Below are 24,377 nucleotides of genomic sequence, written 5' to 3' on the forward strand. Positions count from 1 at the left end.
ATTTCCCTATTCAGTTATTAGACATGTAACGTACTATATGAGCTAATATGTTCACATAAAAAATTACTAACACTTTCCTGACCAGTTTATTAATGAAGGTACCTTCTGATTTAAAAAATGTCTTCAGTATAGGGAAAAGGAGAACAGATTCAATTATTACACTGTCACCATTCTTTTAAAAAGTTACAAATGCTTGAGGATGTTTCAAAACATTTTATTATGGAAAATTTTTAACATACACAAAATAGAAAGAATAGAATAATGAATCCCCATGTACCTGCTAACCAGCTCTCAGGGGATCTTTACCAAAACTCCAAAGGAATCTAGAATTCTAGGCTTACTTTGCAGGTAGCCAAGATGGCCACTGCCAGAGAAGAATGTTTTTCTCACTATTCCCATCACAGCTTGCCTAACCTGGAAACGGATCTCTTCCCTTCTAGTGGGTTTATTTGCTTAGGTTCTCTGTAACCAGAGGGGTCAAGGCCAGAGATGAGGAAGGGTCTAGCTGTGCCAACCAGAGGGAGCAGTGCCCTCCTGTTTCTCAGTAATTCACTGGGCATTGGTGCTGATACTTGTCAGAGTTTTATTTAGGTCTGTTCTTCTCCTTCTGTTGAAATGTCATTGGTTTTTCTTGGACTGTGGGATACGGTCGGTGACCTTCACATGGGCTCCAGCATTACTGTCTGTAGGATTTCACAGTAAATGAATTGGCATAAATCACCAATCTTACTTCTACTGAGCCTGTGCTCTAGAGCCTGTGAGCCACAACTACTGAGCCCACGAGCCACAACTACTGAAGCCCACACGTCTAACCCAAAGCTTCTCCTTCTACCTGTAGATTATCCCAGTCCACCACAGGTGAGAGCTGAAAATATTGTCACTGGATATATTTTAATCCTCTGGGAGAGCAGAACCAGCCTTTTTTCCCCCACTAGAGTGTTTGACTCTTGCATTTCGATTGGCCTAGGCTGCTCACTGTTTTCTGTCTTAGTTCAGGGAAATCAGAAAATATTGTTTTGAAATTGAATTTTTTTTTTTTTTAGTATGTTTTTCTAACGAAACTCTTGATGACCTTGATTGTGTTTTTCCAAATCTCCTCCCATCTCGCTTCTGTTTTCACATTGAGATGCAGTTGTTTTTCACAATCTGGAGCACAGAAAAAATATGGACTGTATTCTCTGCTGTTCTGAACCCATATGGACCTCTGGGTTTTATTTGGGGCACTGCATTTGAAAGGATATATTGGCAAACGAGTGTATCAAGGGGAGAGCTAAAAGGCTGGTTTGGGAGCAATATATGAAGAACAATTAACCATGGAGAAAAGGAGACCCAGGGGAGATGCAATAGCTATCTGCAAAAGCTGTATTGAAAGCTAACTATGACCAGTGGGGGGGAAGTTAGAAGAAGGCAAATTTCAGCTTTATAAGATCTTTATAATCTTAGAAATTATAAGATTAGATTAGATTAGAAATATCCAGCACTTAAACAAGATTGTCTCATAAGGAATTGTATTCTCCTTCCTAGGAGTCAGATAAATGCCAGATAACATGTCTTAGGAATATACGTATAGAGGGGGCTCCCAGTAGTAACAGAAAACCTGTCTAGAGCACTTATTTTGTGCCATGTACTATTCTGAGCACCTTTCCTATATTACTAATTTAATCCTCACAACAGCCTTATGAGATACGCACTTAAGATCCACAGGCTTTTATCCTAAAGACTTAAGACCAGATGTGTTTTAAAATTCTATGGATTTTAGAAAGGTGCGTGGCACATCTACCTCATGTTAGAAAACACTCCCATGGCACAGTCAAATACGTTAATATTTCTGCAGTGAGGCATATGAGTTTTACGTGAAATGGAATACATACCTTTACATGAATTGGGTTAGATTTTGCTGCCAAATGAGGTCAGGTCAGCTCTTCCCATGAAATAGGTTTTGAAATAATTTTATATTTATGGATTCTGAATTGTAGATGAGGGAATATGGACTCATTTTTCTATCTCTAGTTTGCAAATGAAGACACTGAAGCATAGAGATTAAATACCTTGCTCAAAGTCGTACTCTTAACCACCCCATGGGCTGCCTCTCACTGTGCTCTGCCTCTTCTTTTTTTTTTAAAAAAAAATTTATTTATTTATTTTTGGCTGTGTTGGGTCTTCATTGCTGCGCACAGGCTTTCTCTAGTTGCGACGAGCGGGGGCTACTCTTTGTTGCTGTGCGCGGGCTTCTCATTGCGGTGACTTCTCTTGTTGCGGAGCATGGGCTCTAGGCGCACGGGCTTCAGTAGTTGTGGCTTGCGGGCTCTAGAGCGCAGGCTCAGTAGTTGTGGCTCACAGGCTTAGTTGCTCCGTGGCATGTGGGATCTTCCCGTACCAGGGCTCGAACCCATGTTCCCTGCATTGGCAGATAGGTTCTTAACCACTGCGCCACCAGGGAAGCCCCATCTGCCTCTTCTTACTGAGTTGAGCTAAATTCCCCCAAGTGTCTCTTCCAATTCTGTGCGTCTTTGAATTCCTAACCTCTGATTTCAACCTGCCTCAGGCTCTTCCCACCAGGTAGAGATGCATTATGGAGATACCAAGATCCGTTCCCAGAGGCCACGTTGAAATAAGAGATATTTGGAAGAAGGAGATCACCTCTTCCTACTCCAAGCGGATTGTGTCTCACAGGTGGCATTTTGGTGTAATTGCTCTGCAAGCACTCGACTGAGCCGGCTGAAGAGAAAATGATGTGTCATCATGATTTGTCTTCAGTGAACTTCCCTTTTGTATCTTTCACCACCACCTGTTAACCCAGAACACCACCACATGAATCCCGATGGCTCAGATTTGCCCCCTTTCCATCCATGTTCCAGGACTGATTTTCCCAGTAAAGGAGCTGATGCCTCTTAACCTTTCTTTCACCATCTAGATATGCATTGTGGAGTAGTAGAAAGAAAATGGGTTTGGACATTCAAATATCTGAATTTAGATGTGCAAACTTGGGCAAAGCCACTTAACCTCATTCAGCAATTTGTAAAATGGGATAGATAGTACTTACCCAGGGATGAATTCAGGTTTTATGGGCCTTGAAGTTTATACTCTTTGGGGGAACCCTTTTTAAAGAAAAGAATACAAAATTGTGAATACAAATTGGGTGGGTACAAAATGTATATTTAGTTAGAAATAATGCCCATGGCCATATAAGGGGAAGTATGATGCTTTGGAAGTTGGAGTATAAAGAAACCATCGCGTTAACAAAAGGCCCTTTTTGTGTGTGTGAATATATTGCTAGGGCCCCTTCCCGGAGTTAGGAAGGGGTTTATTCATCAAAGGGTCTTGAAGCTTAAGATGCATTAGCATCATGGTAGATCTACTTCTGTGTCAACCTCATAGAGTTGTGAGAATTAAGTCACAAGACTAAATATATGCAAACCTGTTTTGTAACCACTAAACACTGTGCAGTGTTAATCTTTATTCTGATGCCTGAAACCAAGCATAAATGATTACTCAGTAAATGACAAAATGGATGAAATTTGCTCTCACCAAAGTTTTATATGGGCTTATTGTATTACTTTTCCCTAGGCCTTTAAAAAATTTATCAGAAAAATATATGCATACATTTTTACAAAAGAGTCAAATATTGATAGAAGACTTGCAACAAAAAAATAGCAATTCCATGTCTTGTGCTTCATATTTTCTAATTCCACTTTCCAGAGTCAGCATATTTCTTCAATACTGCTAAGTAATATGTATTATATTGCTTTCTCCAGATTTATCAATGTTGGATAATATCTAGTAACTTTCTATTATGGTAGGTAAGGATTTTACTTTCTTCTTTCCATACTCCCAATATAGTTATAGTATAATTTTTATGACTAAATTCATATGAAATATGGTTTACAGCTGAACCACAGTGAACTATGATTATATTTCTTTCCATATGCATCTGTTTTACTTTCCTAAAGTTGATAATATGTCATTTTTTCATTTCTTAGTTTTTTGTTTTATGTATATTTGAGTGTTCCCATTCTCCACAATAGCATTTTATATATTTTTCACACAATTGAATTCCACACACTGCACATGGAAACCTCTGTCCTGCTCCAGATTGCTCTTGTAGCTCTGTGTGCAACAGGATGGAACGTCCATGTACCATCATGCTGGACATTTCCTTCACCTCTCTCCTATGTTGGGTTTCCTATTTCCTATATTCCTCATCTTCCTCTTTCTTGGTTTAGTCCCTCTTTCTGGTGGATCTTATTCTCCAATAGTTTCCTGAGGAAAGCTATATGAGAGGTAGATTAACTGAGACTCTGAATGTCCCAGAATGTCTTTATTCTAGCCTTATAATTGACTGATAGTTTGGATGGATCCAGACTTATAGGTTGAAAATCATTTTACTCCGAATTTGGAAGGCATTCCATTATCTTCTAGCTTCTGGTGTTACTCTGAGAAGTTCTGGCATTCGAATTCCCAATCCTTTGTACCTGAAGATTTTCCTCTCTGGAGGTGGTCTAAAAATCCACAATAGCATATGTGGTAGATCAGATTATTGCTCAAAAATACTCACTGTTCTCCCTTCCCCTCCCACTGAGGTGAGTGGAGTGTGCTTCCCTCCTGTTGGATTCTAGGCTTGGCCATGTGGCTTACTTTGGCTAATGGGATATTAGCAGACATGTTGCAAGCAGAAGCTTGAAAAGCGCTTAAGTGGTTGAGCTTGCTCTCCCATGCTTTGTCATCAGAAGCAGCAGAACGTGCTGATGACTAGCCCACTGGTTCTAGGAGAAGGATGAGTAATACCTGGAACAAAGCCAATCAGTCCTGGCCAAGTTCAACCTAAATCAGCAGAGCTGCCTAGCTGAGCCTAGCTGAGATCTGCCAACCCTGAGCTGACTCACAGATCAATGATAATAAATTGCTGTTATTCTAAGCCACTGAGTTTTTGGATGTTTGTCATATAGCATTTTGTGGCAGTAGCTTTTGGTGTCAGAAATTAGTATCTAATTGGTATTAGGAATTGGTATCTGTAGTAAGATATAGACACAAGAAGAACAAAAAATAAGTGGCATTGGTTTGGGGACTGGATGGTGGGCAAAAGAAGCCTAATAGGCTGGAAAGAAAATGTAGACCTGTGTTATGTAGGGATGAAATGTCTTATAAATCATTGGTAATTTGAAAATTGGAATATTCACCTAAAAATACTTGGATTTATGCTGAGAGATCTCCAGAGAAAATGATGAAAGCGTGAGCTAGTTGTATTTATTTGCCGATAATAGGACTACAAGAAAGAGATGAGTTCGTAAGTGAACAAGCCAGTTTTCAAGGAAAATGTAGATGGAACAGAGGGAGCCCAGGAATTGTTGAGTTGGAAAATAACTTTCTCATCTCCAACTGGCTACGTTGTAGCAAGTCAGCTACATTTGGCCCCCTCTGTCCTGGAAGGCTCAGCAGTTCATCCCACTGGGTTAGATACCTGTTCTGGCTGTTGGTTTGCCGTTGTTGCTCACAGAGCACTACCTGAGGACTTATGGAATGCTAGATCTTAGTCATGAAACTACATACAACATAGTGTCAACCACTGGATCCACTTCATACCAAAGGAGGTGTGAGAGTAAGCTCATGACCATGGGATCCACTGGCCATGTCACATATCGCATCATCTAGAAGGAGCAAGCTTCATAAAGCACTGGGATGGTTACTAAGGCACAGCTGTATCTCCAGCTTGGAGATAATTATACCTTGAAAGGATAGGATGCTGTCCTTCGGGAAGCACTGTATACATTAAATCAGGTCTTCCATGTGGTATGCTTCCTCAATAGGAAGACTGTGTGGGTCTGGGAACCAAGTGGTGGAAGCAGGAGTGGTACCCCGTATCATCAATCCCAGCGACCCACTGGGGAAATTTGTGTTTCTTGTCTCTGCAATTCTGGGCTCTGAGGGATTAGGGGTCCTGCTACCCAAATGTAGTGCACTCTTGACAGGAGACACAGCAAGAGTCCAACTGAACTCTATGCTACGGCTGCTACCAGGGCATTTTGGATGGCTTATAACCAACGACCAGAAGATGAAAAAGGGAGTCGTCGTCTAGGCAGAGATAATTGACTTCGATCAGCAGGGGCAGGTGGAGCTGCTTTTACACAACGGGGACAAGGAGGAAACGTGTTTGGATCCCAAGTGGTCCTCATGGGCATCTCTTCTCCACCCTTGCTCAATCTCCAAACATATATGGGCAGCAAATTCTGCTTGAAAAGAATGTGATTGCTAAGATGCCTGTAGAATGAAAATTTGGGTCACCCCACCAAAAGCTGCCGAATTGATAGCTGATGGGGAGAGGAATTTAAATCGGACAGTGCAGGTGGGAGAGAATGAGTACTATTTGTGACCTCAAGACAAATGGCAGCATCAGGGGCTGCAGTTCTTCCCATAACTTCTCTCTTCTAAGTTTCTCCTCCAGAGGAGAGGCCTGTAGAAACCATGGAGAACGTGATCTGTATAGGGCAAGAAATGGACTGTAGTAGTCATAGAGGTGAACTGCTTAGATGTCCCTTAAAGATAATCTGCCATGTATATCATAGTTGACTGATAGCCCAGCTGCCACACCTCTGGATCCAATACCATGGGAACAAAGAGGCCATACTTCCCTTAGACAGCTTCCAGCTAATAACTGAATAAGGTGAGGGTACTAGAGGTAGGTGATGCCTACCTGTTCCTCTCATGAACAGTCTGTGGCTCAGAGACTCCTCTTTGGCCTGGCTGACACCTTTTCAGAACTGTTCTGATGTCTGAAGCTTTTCCTACTCAAGTCTCTCTTTCCCCTCTCCTTTCACAGGTATCAGACCTGCGTTGTGATCTGAAGGTTCTTCCCATCTACTCTTGTTCTCTATCCCTTTATCCTTCACAGACATTTACCCCAGTAAATCTCTTGCACATCTACTCTCCTCTCGATAGCTGCTCAGAGGACCTGTCCCACAGTGTTTTTGGCAATAGCAATTGACGTACTATGACTCGGTGTAGTTTTTATTCACTGTGCTGAACACTTGGGGGACCCTCTCCATTGAGGGACTCGAGACTTTCAGTTAGAGGAAATTTTATGTCTTCTTTTCAAATCTTCTCTCCAAATTTCTCTTTCTGGAACTCCTATTAAGTTGGATATTGGACCTTCAGGATCAAGCTTCTAATTTTCCTCTTTTCTCTTCTATTGTCCATATCTTTTTTCTTTTTGTTCTGTTTTTTGGGAGACTTCCTCAACTTTATCATCAAACTTTTCTATCAATTTTCACAATTTCAGGTTTCTTATTCTTAATTTCCAAGAGTTCATTCTTATTTTCTAGTTATTTGTTTTCTTTAGTATCTTGTTTTTATTTCCTGAATGCACCTTCTCTTCTTATCTAAGGGTGTTATTTCTAGCTTTTTTGTCTTTGAAGTATTCATTTATTCCTAGCATTGTTCTACTTCCTCTTACTTATTTAAGAATTAGGCACTAACCAGCTTAATGGACAGTCTGTGAGCTTGGGAGGGGCTTGTCACCCCTTGGCTCCACTGCAGTGTATATGGCATTAGGCTGGCTATTTCAGTGGCGGAAACTCAAATGTCAGTGTCTGTTGGACGTCTCTCTGGGACCATTAATGTCTGGAAAGAAGAATTTTCCAGTCTCATTATTAAAGGATCTAAGTCTAGCTGCTGGCATTTTTGAGTCTGAATGAGGAGGACATTTGTATCATTCAGTATTTTTACTCCGGAATCTAACTTCCACCATCCTAAAAGCTTTCTGGTTCAATTTTTTTCCCAAAAAAATACATAGGAAGGTTTTTTGTTTTTTTTTAATCTCTTTGTTTGGCTTGTGGGTGAGGACCAGATGCTCATTAAATGGATTCTGATCAAATCTCCCTATTTTCATCAGTTGCCTCACTCCAATTAGTGCCTCAGAGCCTCAGCTTTTCAGGGGGGTGTGCACTGCAAAATCAGTTTGCTTCTTGGTGAGTTCATGCTCTGCAGGTTCTTAAGTTCTACCTTTCTCTCCTCTGCTCAGGCCAGAGTCTTCCAGTCACTTTCTGTCTTCATGTATTGTGATTTGAGAAGAGAAGGGCCTACTGGTTTCATCAGTGCTGCATGTGTTTTTCTGTTTCTCATCTTACTTGTTGCTGAGAGGCAAAAGGAGAAACAAATCTCTTTTCTGTACTGCCTTAAAACTGAAATTCTTCCCCAGGCTTTTTTCATATTAAAAGAGTAAATGCCTAACTCCTAACTAGCTTGTGTAGGTTATGCCAGGAGAGCCTGGCCTAGGAGAACTTGGGGCACCAACACTGCAGGTGTACATAGATGCAGCTGGATCGAATGCCAAGAGCAGGAAGCATGATCCAGACGGGAAAGACCACTTTTCCAAATGGTTTGCTCAGAGATGGGATGGGAACTGTAACTGAGTTGAGGGTGGACTCAGTCAGATGTGGAAGAAGGAACAGATATGAGAAGCTCTAGTGCTCATGGGTTGGCCAAGGCAGAGTCAAGATGGAAGCAGCTTATTTGAATTTCTGTCCAAGCTCTTCTAGTGGTCATGTCAGACCTGTCTGGATGCCACTACCTTAGAGAAGACTGCTTCCTGGTCCTCAGTGTCTTAACACAAAGTAAGGAACACCAGTGGTCAAATTCCAGAGTCAGCAAGTGCCGTCTATAGAAAAGACCCCTTTACCAAAACCTCAGAACGTCACACTCCTGCTCTAGCTATGAGTCTATCTACTTCGCCCTCACATTTTGTACATCTTTTTCAACTTGGGCATTATTTTCCCCTGCAGGAGTAAAATAGAATGGTGGATGTGGGGTGGTATGGCTAGAGATTGGTCATTGTTAAAGCAAAGGGGAGACTTCAAAGTCTGAGATGGCCAAGGGGGGGACACCAAATCCATAGACTAACCAGAGCAAAGGCACAGATGTGTTGCCCACCCGAGAATCATTACAAATAAGAATGGCCGCCCAGGGAACAGGAGAAGCTCCCTCCACTTCCCTGGCACCTTAGGCTGCCCATGTTGATAGTGACCAAAGTCTCAAAACCATCTATCTAAACATCTGTTATGACAAGTCCAAGGTCTGAATATCTGAAATAGGTACCATCCTTGGAAAGTTGGAGCCTAAGGATGCCATCTCCTCAGCCCCTCTCAGCCTGAAGCACCACAATGATGTCTTATCGTCACCCCTCCCTCACCCTTCACCCTCTGTCCCTGCTTTCAGGCCCTAAATGGATTAAGTTAGGAGTTTCCTAGGACAAGTGACACTTTTCCCACTTGCTGTCAGTTTTTTTTTTCTTTGCCCAATAGCATGTATATTTTGAGTAGAACAAATGGGTGACGATTATCTGCCTGAGAGCCCTTTCCAGAACAGGGTGTTTCCAGAACAGGTAAACGGAGTGCTGTCATTCTAGTCTATTGCGATGATTAACAAGATTTCCTTCTTTCCTATGAGTTTGTTTATCAAAGACTCTGGTGTGGAATTTATTTAGGAAAAACAAATTCTTTCTAGCGTCTACTTCTTGACTGAGAGGAATAAGGATTCATGGTTTAGGAAACCCTAAATAGGAAAGCCATCTTGTTTTTTCCTTTGAATTAATCAGTTATCAATTAATCAATTATTTGATTGATTTCCTACTATAGATCCCTTTCCTACTATGCCCAATCATCAAGCTACAGGACTGTGTAAATATAATTCTTGTTGATTCTTTTAAACATTAACCATAATCCACACCCCCCCCCCAAAAAGTCTTAGTCCTGCAGTCCTAGCAGAGCAAATTTTAACACTGACCCAAATGATTTCGTTTTTTATTTAGATACTTTGAACTGAATTCAGAGGGTGAAGTGGTCATAGGTAAAACTAACAATTAGTTACCCCAAGCTTGCAACAGAGGCAAAGAAATGTCAAGTCATTCATGAAAATGACTCCAAGTTCCCTCCTGAATCCAAGTTGTTCCCAGGAAGTCGACGTCTGTCACAATCTGTGTAAAAGGGCAGAACATGCTACACAACAGCCCATTTGAAAACCCAGCTGCAAAACATTAAATCAGAACACAGAGGCCTTTGGGCAGTGTGAGGCTGACTTGTCTGCAGCCCAGTAGTTGCTGAGGGAAACAGAATACGCTCTTTGCAGGGAGCCCTCAGGGGCTCAGCCAGTTCTCTTCCCCTTTATTTCTCATTCGGCTAAAGTGAGTGAGGCCACTTCCTGCTGACCACAGACGCGTGGGTAACCTCTCAGCAGAGCCAAGCCCAACTTGTTCATCCATAGAACTATGATGTAAATAAACAGTGGTGTTTTTAATCCACCAGGTTTGGGGTTGGTTTGTTACATAGCAATATATTCTGATGCAGTGTACTTCTCTGTACACCGTCTTTTGCCAATTTGGTAAAAATTCTCAGTCATTATCACTTCAGTTGTTGCTTCCTCCCCATTTCCTATTTCCCTCTTCTGTAACTCCTAATGGGTATATTTTCTGTTATTTATGATTCTGTCCTTGGTGATTCTTAAACTCTTTTTTCCCCCCCTTTTTACCTCTGTGCTACATTCTGAGTCATGTCCTTAGTTCCAGTTTCCTTATTTTCTATGCAAGTATTAAATATATCTATTTAGTTTTGACTTTCAGTGGATATAGGTTTCATTTATAAAAGAACTATTTGGTCCTTTTCCAAATCTACCTTTTCTTTTTCTGTGATTTCCTGTTTTCCTTTGTACTCTCTATTCCTTCTTTCATCTAAAACATACTTATTTTATAGCCATCTATAGGTTGATCTGTTTTCTCTACTTCGTGGGGCATTATTTCTCCTGTTCATTTCATGATCTGGCCCTGGGTGACTTCCTCCTATGATTTGTAATTTTTATTGTGAGCTTATTTTCAGCAGGGTTTTTTCCCTTGGGGAAGAACTGTGTGCCTGGGGTTGTTAGATTGTCCCTTCACTGTGGCTGCAAGTTTGCTTCTGCTAGACTCCTAGAGACATCACCAGTTCTCAACTTGCTTTTATGTTCCTTCTCAGCCTGGTATTTCTGTCTCACAGTGAAAATGCAGAACTCGTGCCAATGTATGACACAGGTATAGTTTCAAGTTTTTGTGGATGAATTTTTTTTTCACCTGTAGCCTGAGGATGCAGGAACTTATCTGATCCTGTTTTTGCCAGTAGCCTAGCGCTCAGCAATTCAGATTTTGCAGATTGCTCAATGCCCGCCCATTGCTTCCTTGCTCACACCAGAGACAACATCTTATTGGCCTGCAAGGGTGTTAAAATCCCTAGGTGGTCCAAACCCTGCACAGGCTACAGAGGCATTAGCCCCTACTTACTGCTCAGCCTCTAGGTTCCCTCTTTGTTTCTAGAATAGGGAGAGTTCCCTTTCTTTCTGTCAATGGCATATATATATACACGACTGTCCAGCGTTTCTCAGTAGTAGTAGCCGAAGGGGAACTCTTCTGCATCAACTCAGCCCACTGAAATGCTGGAGGTTCTCTTCACACTTTGGAGATATAATTTTATAATAATGAAAGGTAAAATTCACAAGAAAGACATAACATTTGGGAATCTGTATATGCTGAATCGCAGTGCATCAAAATATACAAAGCAAAATGTGTTAGAAATACAATCATAGTGGAGACCTTAACATGGTACGTTGAGACTTTACCAAATCAAGAAAGTAAAAATTAAACATAAAGAAGGATCCGAATAATACTACCAACAAGGCAGGTTTACTACATATACATCACACAGTAATCTAGAAGAGTGACTATACATTTTCTGATGCTCATTTAACATTAAAACCCTCAAGAATTTAAACAGCAGCGGATAGAGTTGAATTGCTCATGGCTTGTTGCTAAAGGCATTTGCTGTACCTGTGTCATGGAAGGTCCTCTGCTTTGGATCCCGTCTGTGTCCAACTCAGATTTAAACTCTGTGGGCCACTAAAGTCCTCTGAATCATCTCCAGCTCTGCAGGATGCATCACAGAGCCACTTTGTTCAGCTGCAATTTGGAGACAGGGTCATATCCGACTTTGGCTATTTCTGTACAGACCGCAGATCCTTGAAGCAGGACACTCCTCCTTACCAGCATCTGACTCAACAAACCCACCCGTCCACTTAATTGGTGGCCACTACCCAGTAACTCCTACTGCCAATACCATAAGGTTTGTTTTGAAAATTTTGCAGCTTATTGCAATATTGCTTGTAATTATGAAAATTGAGAACAACGGAAATGCCTATCAAAGGGGGAATGGATAAATAAAATATATTCGTATTATCCTGTGATATGATTTTAATCATAATATCCTAGTATATTGTGATGTGCATGATCATAATATTCTATTATATTATGATATGAATTGTTATAACAGCTATTAGAAGGAATGGGTTGTACCTATATGTAACATAATATATCTGTGTGTAAAAATCTTTGTAATGTCAACTCATGACAATGTAATAAAGAAGAAATTTTGTGGAATAAAATGTACATGTTGTCATTTACATGAATTTTAAAACACATAAATAATGTGTATTATTTAAGAATACATATATATGCATGTAAAATTACCACAGATGGTTGGGATATACACTAAATTCATCATAGTTGCTTCTGGGGTTTGGGGTGAAGAAATAGAACAGTGGTTAGGGACTTAACTATTATCTGTTTTATTTAATTTATATAAGCACTAATGAGGCAAATATGATAAACTATTAATAAGTGTCAATTCTGAGAAGAAAAATGTATGTGTGTGTATGTTAGTCTTTTTTCATTTCTCTTTTTTTACAACTTTATTGAGGTACAAATGATGTACAATAAATTACACATATTTAAAGTGTAATAAAGTGTGTTAAATTTTGACAGATGTATGCACCCATGAAACCTTTACCACATGAAGAGAGTGAACATTTCCATAACCTCCAACAGTTTCCTCAGGCCCTTTTGTAATTCATTTCTCCTTCCTGCCTTGAACTTGGGCAACCACTGATTTACTTTCTGTCACTATAGATTAGTTTGCTTTTTCTAGAATTTTATATAAATGGAATCCTACAGTATGTGCTTTTTTTTTTTTTTTGGCATGGTTGCTTTCACTCAATTTCTTAAGAGAACAGCAATTTGTCAAAAACAATTTGAAAAACAATATGGAGCATATATCTGTGATTCAGAAATAGAGGAGGGAGGGAATCTGTGGAAAGGAGGTACCATTTGGGATACACTCCCATTAGGCAGAATGAACATATCTACTATAAGGCTTCCATATTCACCAAAATCTTCCCTCATATAATCTGTATTTTAAAATTTTCTGACACTGCCTGAAATTGCACAGATAAGAATCTTTTGACTATCTAAGATATCCATTTAAAAACAGAGGCATCATTGAGAATTCATTAATGGCAGTTGATTTGATGAGATACCTGTCATTCTAACCCCACCTGAACTTGGCTTTACTGAGGGGATGGATGATGGGTCATGGGCAAGGGGAGCTCAGGTGTATTGAAGCATGGAGAATTGCAGAATGTAGGGAGATCTGAGTGAGGCAGCACCCTAGGAGATTTCTGACAACACTAGAATATTGGGAACTAGGAGACTGGGATAAGGACCCGAAGAGGTGGGAGAGGGCCAGAAAAGAATGTGGGAAGATATTCAAAGTTAAGAGTCACCCATTTCAAAATGTCCCCGAAGAGCAGCCTCCGCTGAGAAATTGAGACAGAAATTCTCATTTCATCTTTCTGCATCTCTTAAGCTTAAGATCAGAGAATTCTTATTCCCTAAATTCAACCTGATATCATTATTGCTGTGTGATCTAAGTTGGCTTTTTTTTTTTTTTGGCTGGGCTGGGAACCACTGTTTCTGTGGGAAAATGTGCCCAACTTTCAAATAACTGAAACATAACTTGTTATATGCCAGCCAGGAACTCCTTAGGTATATAAATCTTTGTACAATGAGCTATGTTATAATGGAAATATTTTCACAGATATAATTCTTAATCTATAGCCAATATCAGTCATTAAAACATACTGTTCAGTCCTTGGCCCCATAAGGGTAGGATGTTATGGAGAAGTTGGAAAGGAGCCAGGGGAGACAAAGTAAATGATGAAAGCTTTTGAAAAATAGCCCTTCAGGGAAAAGTCTACATTAGTTCAGAGAAGAGAGGTGTGAGTAGACTGAATATCAGTCTCTTCAAATTATAGAGGGTTGTTACATTATTGACACCAAGTCTTTCTTCTCTGTTTCCATAGAGGGAGATATGAGAGAAAATGAGCCTCAGCTACAGTGGAAGGGATGTAGTCTGGTCAGATGTCCCCAACATGAAGGTTAGAATCCAGTCTCAAGTTACTAAGCTTCATTCTCACAAGGGAAGAAGTCATTCTTGAGATTTCTCAAGAGCTCTCTGCTCAATGGCAGGCCAACTTCACCCAGACCTGGTCACCTGTCCAGGTGGTTTGCATACAGTATTATGTAGGAAACTGATAAGTTCTGTCCAAATACAGAAAATGCTTCAAGGCTACAAAGAGAGTAAAGCAAGGCTAGTGGGAAAGTCCAGACGAGGGAGATCGTAGCCTTCCATCCATCCATCATTTGACATTGTTGGACAAGGCTGATCCAGACAGCCCTTGGAGTTAGAGTGTGCACTGGGAGGGCGGTGACAGCCCCTCCGCACTGTGGGCAGATGGGCCACCTCTCAGGGTGGAGGCCATTTTTGCCATCGGTGTGTTTTCAGGGGCTGTTGAAATGCCTCCAGAAGAGAGCAACTGGGACAGAAACTGAAAGCTGGGTCAAATGAGGAACAGTAGAGGGAACCACGTGTGTTGGTCTGGAGAAGATAAGCTCGGCTGAGGAGGACAAGAAGTCATTTTCAAATATTTGAGGTGCTGTCAGGTGCAAGAGAGATTGGAATTGTGCCGTGCAGCTCCAGAGGGAAACGCAGAGCCAGTGGTACAGGTCGCAGTGATGGAGTGTCAGCTGAGAAGAAGGAAGCGTTTTATAATAATTAGAGGTAGTCAAAGAGGATTGAGGCACCTAGTGATGCAGGATGTGTTTGTGTAAAGACTGGTTGAGTATCTCACAAGAACGTTGACAGAAGAATTTCTGGATCTTTTTTTTTTTCTTTTTTCCCTAAGTCTCGCTAATCAAGAGAAACTTCTTGGAGAGCGAGCTGACTTAGCAATAAGCATTTTTCTCCTGGTTCTCAGAAAAGGTGGGCTTCGCAGTCTGAACCACTAGAGGGCGTCAGGACAGCAGCATTCCAGAGCCACCATCCCGGCACTTTAAATAGCAGCTGATACCAACTGAAACCTGGCTCTTGCCTCCCTAATTCTGTCTTCTGTGTCTCCGCCATGAATCTTTCAGGAACGCTTACATCTGATTAAATTCTTTAATGTCCGAGGGGTCTCTGTACGTCCAGAGACACAATCACTGCTGTTGGTACTTTAACGCTGGATTTACTAATTGTATAAATAGATTAAACAATATTCCTCTGAAAATCTGAACGCTCCTTACACAACTAAAAAAAATTAAAACTTACGAATTTAACAAATATAACATTTTCCAGACATTTAAATATTAATTTATAAGCTAATTGAATTTCTTCTAAAATAATGAGTATCCTATATCGGAATCCTTTAAATGCTACAAATGCCTTTAAAAGCAGAAACATACATGTGACTCATCACAGTGATTGCAACACTTACTATTATATTTAAACTTAAACGTTATAAAGTACTTATATACTTAACTTTATTTCTCGTCTATCACTATACTTACTCTTATGAGTATTCTTATACTCTCCTGAGGATAGAGTATGTTTAAAAATGCATATGTCTTTACCTTCCTGGTGATACAGTAATTTTGTCAAACTCAAAAGCAAAAAAAAAAAAAAAAAAAAAAAAAAAAAATCATCTCTGAGTAGCTCAGGTTGGAAGTGCTGGGTTTTGAAATTTCTTACAAACATACAAAATCTTCCCATGTACTTAAAATTCTAGCAGACCTAATCAATGAAACTTAAAAACACAAGGTTATATTTTGGTACCTGAAAGTGGAGTATTGCTATAACAAATACCTAAAACAAGTGGGATTGACTTTGAAACTGCTTAGAGGCTAGAAGAATTTTGGGGAGCACGATAGAGAAAGCCTAATTTGCCTTGAACAGACTGTTAGTGAAAATTCAAACTTGGAGGATGCTGCCAGTGAGGGCTCAAAGGGAAGTAAGAAATGTGGAAACTGGAGGAAGAGATTTCCTTGTTAGGTAGTCACAGAAAGCTTAGCAAAATTGTCTCCTGAAATGATATGGAAAGCAGAACAGGTAAGTGATGAACTTGTTTATCTAGCTAAGATTTCCAAGCAAAATGTTGAAGGTGCCACCTGGTTTTTTCTTGCTACATATAGTAAAATGTGAGAGGAGAAAGAAAAAATGAGGGGAAGAACTGTTAAACAAAAAGGAACTGGGACTTGATGATTTTGAAAATTCTCAGTCTCTCCAAATGGCAAAAGATGTTAAAAGTAAGAAATGACTTTCAAGCATGTGGCATAGAGATAAACCCTGGCCTAGGAGAATGCCAAGTGGTTATTGTAGTAGGTTTTGTTAAAACCTCAGGAAGATCTAAGGATCGGAATAGTATCCAGTCACGTGATGGACCCTCTCTAGAGATAAAAGGTGTGCCTCATACAACTTCTCAAATAATAAGGCCTGTCTGAGTTGTCCCTTAACCATCTCAACATCTTTACCCTAGCTAAAGGAGTGCCTGTCTCAAAAGAACTGTGGTTGTTACTCACATGTAAGGGAAATTGACAGGAGACCCACAAAGTATTTAAGAAATTAATTTTGGCAAAAGCACTGCCAACTTAAACGGAAAGGGACAGAAACAGTACAAAATAAAGGAGGCTGTTAGATCTCCAAACTACTGGCAGGAAGCAGGATGATAAAAGTACTCAGCTGCGGGGCTTCCCTGGTGGCCCAGTGGTTGAGAGTCCGCCTGCCAATGCAGCGGACGCGGGTTCGTGCTCCAGTCTGGGAAGATCCCACATGCCATGGAGCGGCTGGGCCCGTGAGCCATGGCCGCTGAGCCTGCGCGTCCGGAGCCTGTGCTCCACAACAGGAGAGGCCACAACAGTGAGAGGCCCGCATACCGGAAAAAAAAAAAAAAAAGTACTCAGCTACAAATGTGCTACCTTTCATGAAAAAGGTAACATGACTCAGAGGGCAGAACCAAGAGTTACTGTGGATTATTCCCAGGCCCTAGAATCTAATTGAGGAACTCTGGTAAGAGTTTGCTAGGCTGAATTTCAAAATTTCTTTGAATTGGTAACTCCTTTTCACCTTTCATATATCCCGTCCCATTTTATTGTATTAGATGGAAGACTGGCTCATTGATTGCCAAAGTATCTTCCAGTTTTTTTGTTTGTTGTTGTTTTTTTTTTTTGCGGTACGCGGGCCTCTCACTGCTGTGGCCTCACCCGTTGTGGAGCACAGGCTCCGGACGCGCAGGCTCAGCGGCCATAGCTCACGGGCCCAGCCACTCCGTGGCATGTGGGATCCTCCCGGATTGGGGCACGAACCCGTGTCCCCTGCATCGGCAGGCGGACTCTCAACCACTGCACCACCAGGGAAGCCCCCCTGTCCCATTTTAAATAGAATGTCTATAACTATTTTACATACCTGTTCCTCTACTGTGTGTTGGATGGTTGGGTGTCAGATAGCTTGTCTAGTTTTGTAGACTGAGAGTAACTATACTTAAGGAGACTCATTCCTACCTGGACCTGATTTAGATGATGAGATTCTAGACTTTGAGCAGATGCTATAAAGATATGAGGTTCTTGGGGAAATTGGGAGGGATTACATGTATCTTTCATGTGGGAGGGACGCACATCACTGGGGACCAGAGGGTAGACTGTGGTGGACAGACTCTAGGGTAACCCTTACATTCCCTACCTCCTGTGTGTGATTCCTCTTGAGTGTGGACGGGACCTGTGAAATGCTTCTGATTGGTAGAATTTGGCAAAGGCAGTTGGATATGTGTGATTATGTGCACATGATTATATTACATAAAACTGCAATTCGTCTTGCTAGGAGACCTCCCCTCCTTTGCCGGCTTTGAAGGAGCAAACTGCCTTGTCCTGAGCTACCATATCAGCAAGGAGCTGAAGGCAGCCTCCAACTGATGTCAGCAAGAAAATAAGGTCCTTAGTCGGCAACCTGCAAGAAACTGAATACTCCAACAGCTGTATGAGCTTGGAGGCACATCTGACCCCAGTCAAACTTTTGAAGTCCACAGGCAGGTAAGCAGAAAGGGAAGGTCACGAGCAGGCTGGTATCCCATGAACATGAGCCAGAATTCCACAGACAGGTTGAAACTCATATTTGTTCTTGTTGTCTTTGAACTTGTTGACAAGGGTGTCCTACAGAAGCTGGAGTCCTTCGTCATGGGGCTAAACACATACACCTGGCCCAGGAGTCCGACAAACTGAAAGGGAATCCAGGGAAGGAGAGCGATTGCAAGCCCGGATGCTGCTTCACACCAATGAGGTGAGTAAGCAGATCAGAAACAAGGTATGTCAGCTCCAAAATGACTTATACAGGTACCAAAATGTAACATCATATAAACTTATACAGGCTTAAATATTTCTAAACTGTTAACAATGTTGCAAAACTCTCTTTTACATTTAACCTTAAAATCCCAAGTCTAATTTGCACTTTCAAAAGTTCACCATGGTTGTTGAGTGGAGTATTCTCTTAATTGGTTGTATAACATTGTGTTTATACATTTATCAGATAACAGATATTTGGGTTGTTTTCAGTTTTTGAATGTTATAAATAATGCTACTGTAAACATTTACGTACAAGTCTTCGTGCAGACATATGTTTCTTTTTGTTCTTTTGTTTTTTATTTAACATCTTTATTGGAGTATAATTGCTTTACAATGTTGTGTTCATTTCTGCTGTATAACAAAGTGAATCAGCTATACGTATACATATATCCCCATATCTCCTCCCTCTTGCATCTCCCTCCCTCCCACCCTCCCTATTCCACCCCTCTAGGTGGTCACAAAACACCGAGCTGATCTCTCTGAGCTATGCAGCTGCTTCCCACTAGCTATATATTTTACGTTTGGTAGTGTATATCTGTCCATGCCACTCTCTCACTTCATCCCAACTTCCCCTTCCCCCTCCCCGTGTCCTCAAGTCCATTCTCTATGCGTCTTTATTCCTGTCCTGCCCCTACATTCATCAGAACCATTTTTTTTGTTTTTTTTTTAGATTCCATATATATGTGTTAGCATACGGTATTTGTTTTTCTCTTTCTGACTTACTTCAGTCTGTGTGACAGACTCTAGGTCCATCCACCTCACTACAAGTAGCTCAATTTCGTTTCTTTTTATGACTAATATTCCATTGTATATATGTGCCACATCTTCTTTATCCATTCATCTAGACATATGTTTTTATTTCTCTTGGGTAGATTCCTAGGAGTGGAATCACTAGGTTGTATGGTAAATGTATGTCTAGCTTTTAAAGAAACCGTCAAACTGTCATCTACTGTGGTTGAACTATTTTACATTCTTATCAACAATGTATGAAGATTCCAGTTCTTCCACATCCTCACAAACATTTGGTGTTGTCTCTCTTTTACATTCTAGCTGTTCCAGGAGGTATATAGTAGACTCTCATTGTACTTTTAATTTGCATTTCCCTAATGACTAATGATTGGGGCATCTTTCCACATGCTTTTTAGACATTTGTGTACCATCTTTAGTGAAATATCTATTTAAGTCTTTTGCCCGTTTTTAAATTGGGTGGTCTTATTAATGAGTTGTAAGAGTTTTTTTATTTCTTCTATATACAAGTCCTTTATAAGATCTATAATTCTGTATATTTTCTCCCAGTCTATAGCTTATTTTAAAAATTTTTTGCTTAGTGATCTTTTAGAGTGCAAAAGTTTAATTTTGATGAAGTCCAATTTATCATTTTTTCTTTTAAGTGTCATGGTTTTGTTGTCATATCTAAGGACTCTTTGTTCAACCCAAAGTTACCAAGATTTTCTCCTATTTTTTTCCTAGAAGTTTTATTGTTTTAGCTCTTATATTTAGGCCTGTGATACACTCAAGTTCTTTTCTTATATATGATGTGAGATAAGGGCCTAAGTTTATGTTTTTGTATGTAGGGGATATGCAATAGTCACCATTTGCTGAAAAAAGACTAATTCATTCCCCCGTTGAATTATTTTGGCACCTTTATCAAAAATCAGTTGACCATAATGCAAGTGTTTATATCTGGACTCTCAAACTTCATTCATTGATCTATATGTATTTCTTGCACCAATACCACACTGTATTGAGTCACGTGGCTTTATAGTAAATTTTGAAATCAGGTAATATAAGTCTTCTAACTTTGTTCTTCTACTGCAAAATTATTTTGATTATAATAATAAATTATTGTTTTGCATTTCCATATAATTTTTAGGATCAGTGTGTCAATTTCTATCAAAAAAAAGAAAGCCTGCTGGGATTTTGATGGGGATTGTGCTGAATATACAAATCAATTTGGGGAGAATTTGCATCTTGACGATATTGAGCCTTCCTATCCATAAATAGAGATTGTTTCTTTGTTTATTTGAATCTTCATTAGTTTCTCTTAGTAATATTTTATAATTTTTAGTGTATAAGTCTTGCACTTCTTTTATTAAATTTATTCCTAAATATTTTATTCTGTTTATGCTTTGTGAGTAGAATTAAAACATTTTTTATTTTCGGATTTGTCATTGCTAGTATAGAAATACAATTGATTTTTAAATATTGATCTTGTATCCTACAGTATTGCTAAACTCATTATTAGTTCTAGTCATCTTGTATGTGGATTCCTTGGGATTTTCTGTGCACAAGGCGATATCATGTATGAATATAAGCAGTTCTACTTCTCTCTTTACCCTCAGTCTACTTTTTTTTTTTTTGCGGTACGTGGGCCTCTCACTGTTGTGGCCTCTCCCGTTGTGGAGCACAGGCTCCGGACGCGCAGGCTCAGCGGCCATGGCTCACGGGCCCAGCCACTCAGCGGCATGTGGGATCTTCCTGGACCGGGGCACGAACCCGCATCCCCTGCATCGGCAGGCGGACTCTCAGCCACTGCACCACCAGGGAAGCCCTCCCTCAGTCTACTTTTAATGAGCTATTATATTTTCTTTTCTACACTGGTCAGACCCTGCCTTGGCTCATAGTATTTATTCTTGGCCATCACGTGTTCCTTGGGGAAACAAACAAAACAAATTAAAAAGATAAAATAATGATCACTGTAATCCCTACACTCAGGCAACCTTTATGAACACGTGGGGTGGAGTCTTCCAGACATTTTTGTTAGAGGTATCATAGCAGAGCTTGTGATGTTCTGAGCCGCATCCTTCAGCCACCAGATTTCAGGGTAGCTGTGGTGAACATGGCCATGCACTTTGCCAGTGTCCATCCAGGCTCACGTCACAGTGTCTCTCCCCTGGGCTGTTTAGGAGTCTGCAAAGTCTGCTCAGCTATATATAGGCACAACCCATACTTTAAGGCAAGTAATACCCCTGGGTTGGGGGCAGCTCTAAACCAATGAGAGCAGGATTTCATAAGTAAATGCCCCAGCCTTCTCATCCCGCAGGACATAGAATGTGGACAGTTCTAAGGTGCCTTCTACATATTCCTCAGAGCCCCTATGGGATTGAACCCCAGTTGCCCAGAGCTGTAGCCCACTCATTTGTTGACTTTTCTCCCTTCCCCATTTGCCCGACTTCTGTTTCCTAAGATAACTCCCCCCCCACCCAAATTATCTGCACGCAAGTCCTATCTCAGGGTCTGTTTTCAGGGAAACCTAATTAAGGCAGGCAGCATATTTGGTCCCTTGACAAACTGAGGTATGTCTATGGAACAGCCATCCAGAGAGTGAAGGGGCTGGTAATGACACGACATAAAAACAATGAAAATAGCTGAGGAAACTGGGAGAAGAGAAAACTTACAGAAATAATTATAGTCATTTTAAAATTCCTGGAAAGCATTCATGTAGAAGAGGACCAGGGGAGATACGAGCATTAATTCTAGGTTGTGTATCAGATATTAGGCCGTGTGCCAACACATGTATTATCTTATTCCATCTTACAACAATCCAGGGAGGTAATTACTATCTTTATCTTTCAAATAAGTAAACTGAGATACAAAGAGGTGAAGCCATTTGCTCAAGGTCCAAAACTAGCAAGTATTTGAACTGAGATTCAAATCCACACCTACTTGTGCCCCAGCTTGTGTCTTCCTGCTGTCCTGTGCCTGTTGCACTGACGGGCAAGACTGGGACCAACAGGCAGACATTCTGAGTCTGCAGAATTGTCTTTATACGAATGCAGAGCATAACAGAGATTGTTTAGATGTTCACTGATGCTATTTTCTCTTCCTGGATGCAGAAGAACTTTTCATGTTCTTCATGTTGGGGCCGTGTGCCAGGGTTCTGGCAAATGGGAATGTGCAGATGTGATGCACCTGATGTTCTCTCTCTCTCTCTCTTTCTTTTTTTCCTCTTAGCTAGCTGAAAACAGAGAACTCAGTAGAGGATTCTGGGAAGGTCCTGGGAGATGGCAGAGCTACCAGATAGAAGGTATATGGATCCACAGGGCATGGGGTGGGATAGAGCACCGGATGTGTTCACACTAGACTGGGACATGAGCAATCAGTGAACATACGTTGGATTAAGCCACTGAGATTTGGGGGTTGTTATACAACTGGGATTCCCTAAGAAGCCCTGAGCTTCCTGTCTCAGAAAGCACACAAGCAGTGACCAGATGTTCAACTGCCAAGGCTGTTGTAAAAGGGATTTCTGGGAGAGTGGACCAGATGACCTGTAAAAATGATAGCTCATGTTTATTGATCTGTTGTAGATCAGGCATGTACACGCATTCTCTCATTTAAGTCTACAGTGTACTTCATCATGCTCATTTAATACATGAGGAAAGCAAGGCACAGAGAAGTTAGGTAACTTGCCCAAGGTCACACAGCAAGTAAGAGGTAGAACCAGACACCCTTCTTACCCCTTCCAGGTACTTGACTCTTAATCAGTACTCCCCACCATCTCTAAAGCCAAAGTTAGGGTTTAAAGGCTTGCAGACTGGATCATTTTTGTCCGTGCAGGAATGTTTTGTTTTTATTTTAAAATTTCAGACTATGCTTAAAAATAAAAAGATTTCACATAGAAATCCAGTTTTCCAGTTTCTCTTGAAAATCCAGAAATTCTGGCAAATCTGGCTCATAGGCCATGATAGCAACAGGCAGCTAGAGCTGAGGAGTCGCGCCCCCTTTAGGTGGGCCATCAGCTTGTCTCCTCATCAGGCTCCAGGAGCTTCTGATTTAGTGAACCCTGAAAGGTTCCATCCAAAGCTAAGTTCTCCCCAGGAACCGTGTTGGGCATATAACAGGAACTCAACAAGTGTGTAGGAAATGAATGAATAAAAGCAGAACTCAGATTCTGCCACTCCCTCCCTCTTCTTCTTCCAGCTCTCCTTCCTATGATTGGGAACCAGTGAATCTGAGTCCCTAAGTAGGAACACAAAAGGCTAATTTTGCTTCTGTTCCAATCAGCCAAGACCCAGGTTAATGTACCTACAAACACTGTGCCTGACCTGGGCTCATGGTGACATTTTCTACCAACTGAAAATGTTCGCTTCTTAGTGAGTAGTGTTTGTTCTGAAGAACCAGCCGAAGCTGGGGCTGAAAGGCCAGGCAGGTTGTTTGGTTCTGTCTTTGATTAGGCTGTGCACAAGGGACCCTTTGTGCAGTCTGTATAGCAGGGCGCACAGGCAGGCATGCCTGCTCCCAGCTTTGGAGACTCTCTCCTAACAGTGCTCAAGATGGACAGGCACAGTTTAATCCTCCTTGTTTAGAGCAGCCTCAGGCCGATGGACTTATGTGTGGGTGGGTAAGCCTTGCACAGGGGGAGCTTTTCTTCCAGGGTTGTTAGCAAAGCTCATTTGGAGAAGTACAGGTCTGGGGCACGGCTTGGATCAGCAGCGGTGACGCACACAGCGAAAGCTCCAGAAGCTCGCTGATCCCCTTAGCAATCACTGTCCATCCCTACCTCCACCCTGTCGCCCCAACCCAGACCCGGGACAGCACTGCCTTTCTCTGGAGGGCTGGTATCTTGACATCAGGGAGAAGGGGATTACAAGGGCTCCTCCAGGAGGTAAGCTCCTGCTTATTTGCCTGCAGGAAAAAGGGGGTCTCTCCGTAGGCTTTGACTTCTGAGGCCCCTATTGTGTAGCAAAGTGGATTGCTTAAAGCAGCCGTTCTGGATCTGAGGTGATTTTGCTCCCCCAGGGGCATTTGCTAAGCCTGGAGGCATTTTTGGTATTAACGACTGGAGATGGGGGAATGCTGGTGGCTTCTAGTGGATAGAGACCAGGGC

General features: G+C 41.2%; 1 protein-coding gene and 1 long non-coding RNA gene across 3 annotated transcripts in view; both read left to right on the forward strand.

Moving 5' to 3' along the window:
- LOC141278294 (uncharacterized) overlaps positions 1 to 18,066 on the forward strand; it is a 56,781-nt gene extending 38,715 nt beyond the window's left edge. The window contains exon 3 of the long non-coding RNA XR_012330737.1: positions 18,033 to 18,066. This is a non-coding gene — a long non-coding RNA (uncharacterized lncRNA). The remainder of the gene's footprint in view (positions 1 to 18,032) is intronic.
- Positions 18,067 to 18,090: 24 nt separating this feature from the next.
- PDE8B (phosphodiesterase 8B) overlaps positions 18,091 to 24,377 on the forward strand; it is a 320,960-nt gene continuing 314,673 nt past the window's right edge. For both annotated transcript variants that reach the window (XM_019929794.3, XM_073802226.1), the window contains exons 1-2: positions 18,091 to 18,241; positions 18,356 to 18,488. In XM_019929794.3, coding sequence (XP_019785353.1) covers positions 18,468 to 18,488 — 21 coding nt within the window. In that variant the 5' untranslated portion in view covers positions 18,091 to 18,241; positions 18,356 to 18,467. The remainder of the gene's footprint in view (positions 18,242 to 18,355; positions 18,489 to 24,377) is intronic.

The sequence above is a fragment of the Tursiops truncatus genome, chromosome 3 (assembly GCF_011762595.2).
Source record: "Tursiops truncatus isolate mTurTru1 chromosome 3, mTurTru1.mat.Y, whole genome shotgun sequence".
Taxonomy (NCBI): domain Eukaryota; kingdom Metazoa; phylum Chordata; class Mammalia; order Artiodactyla; family Delphinidae; genus Tursiops; species Tursiops truncatus.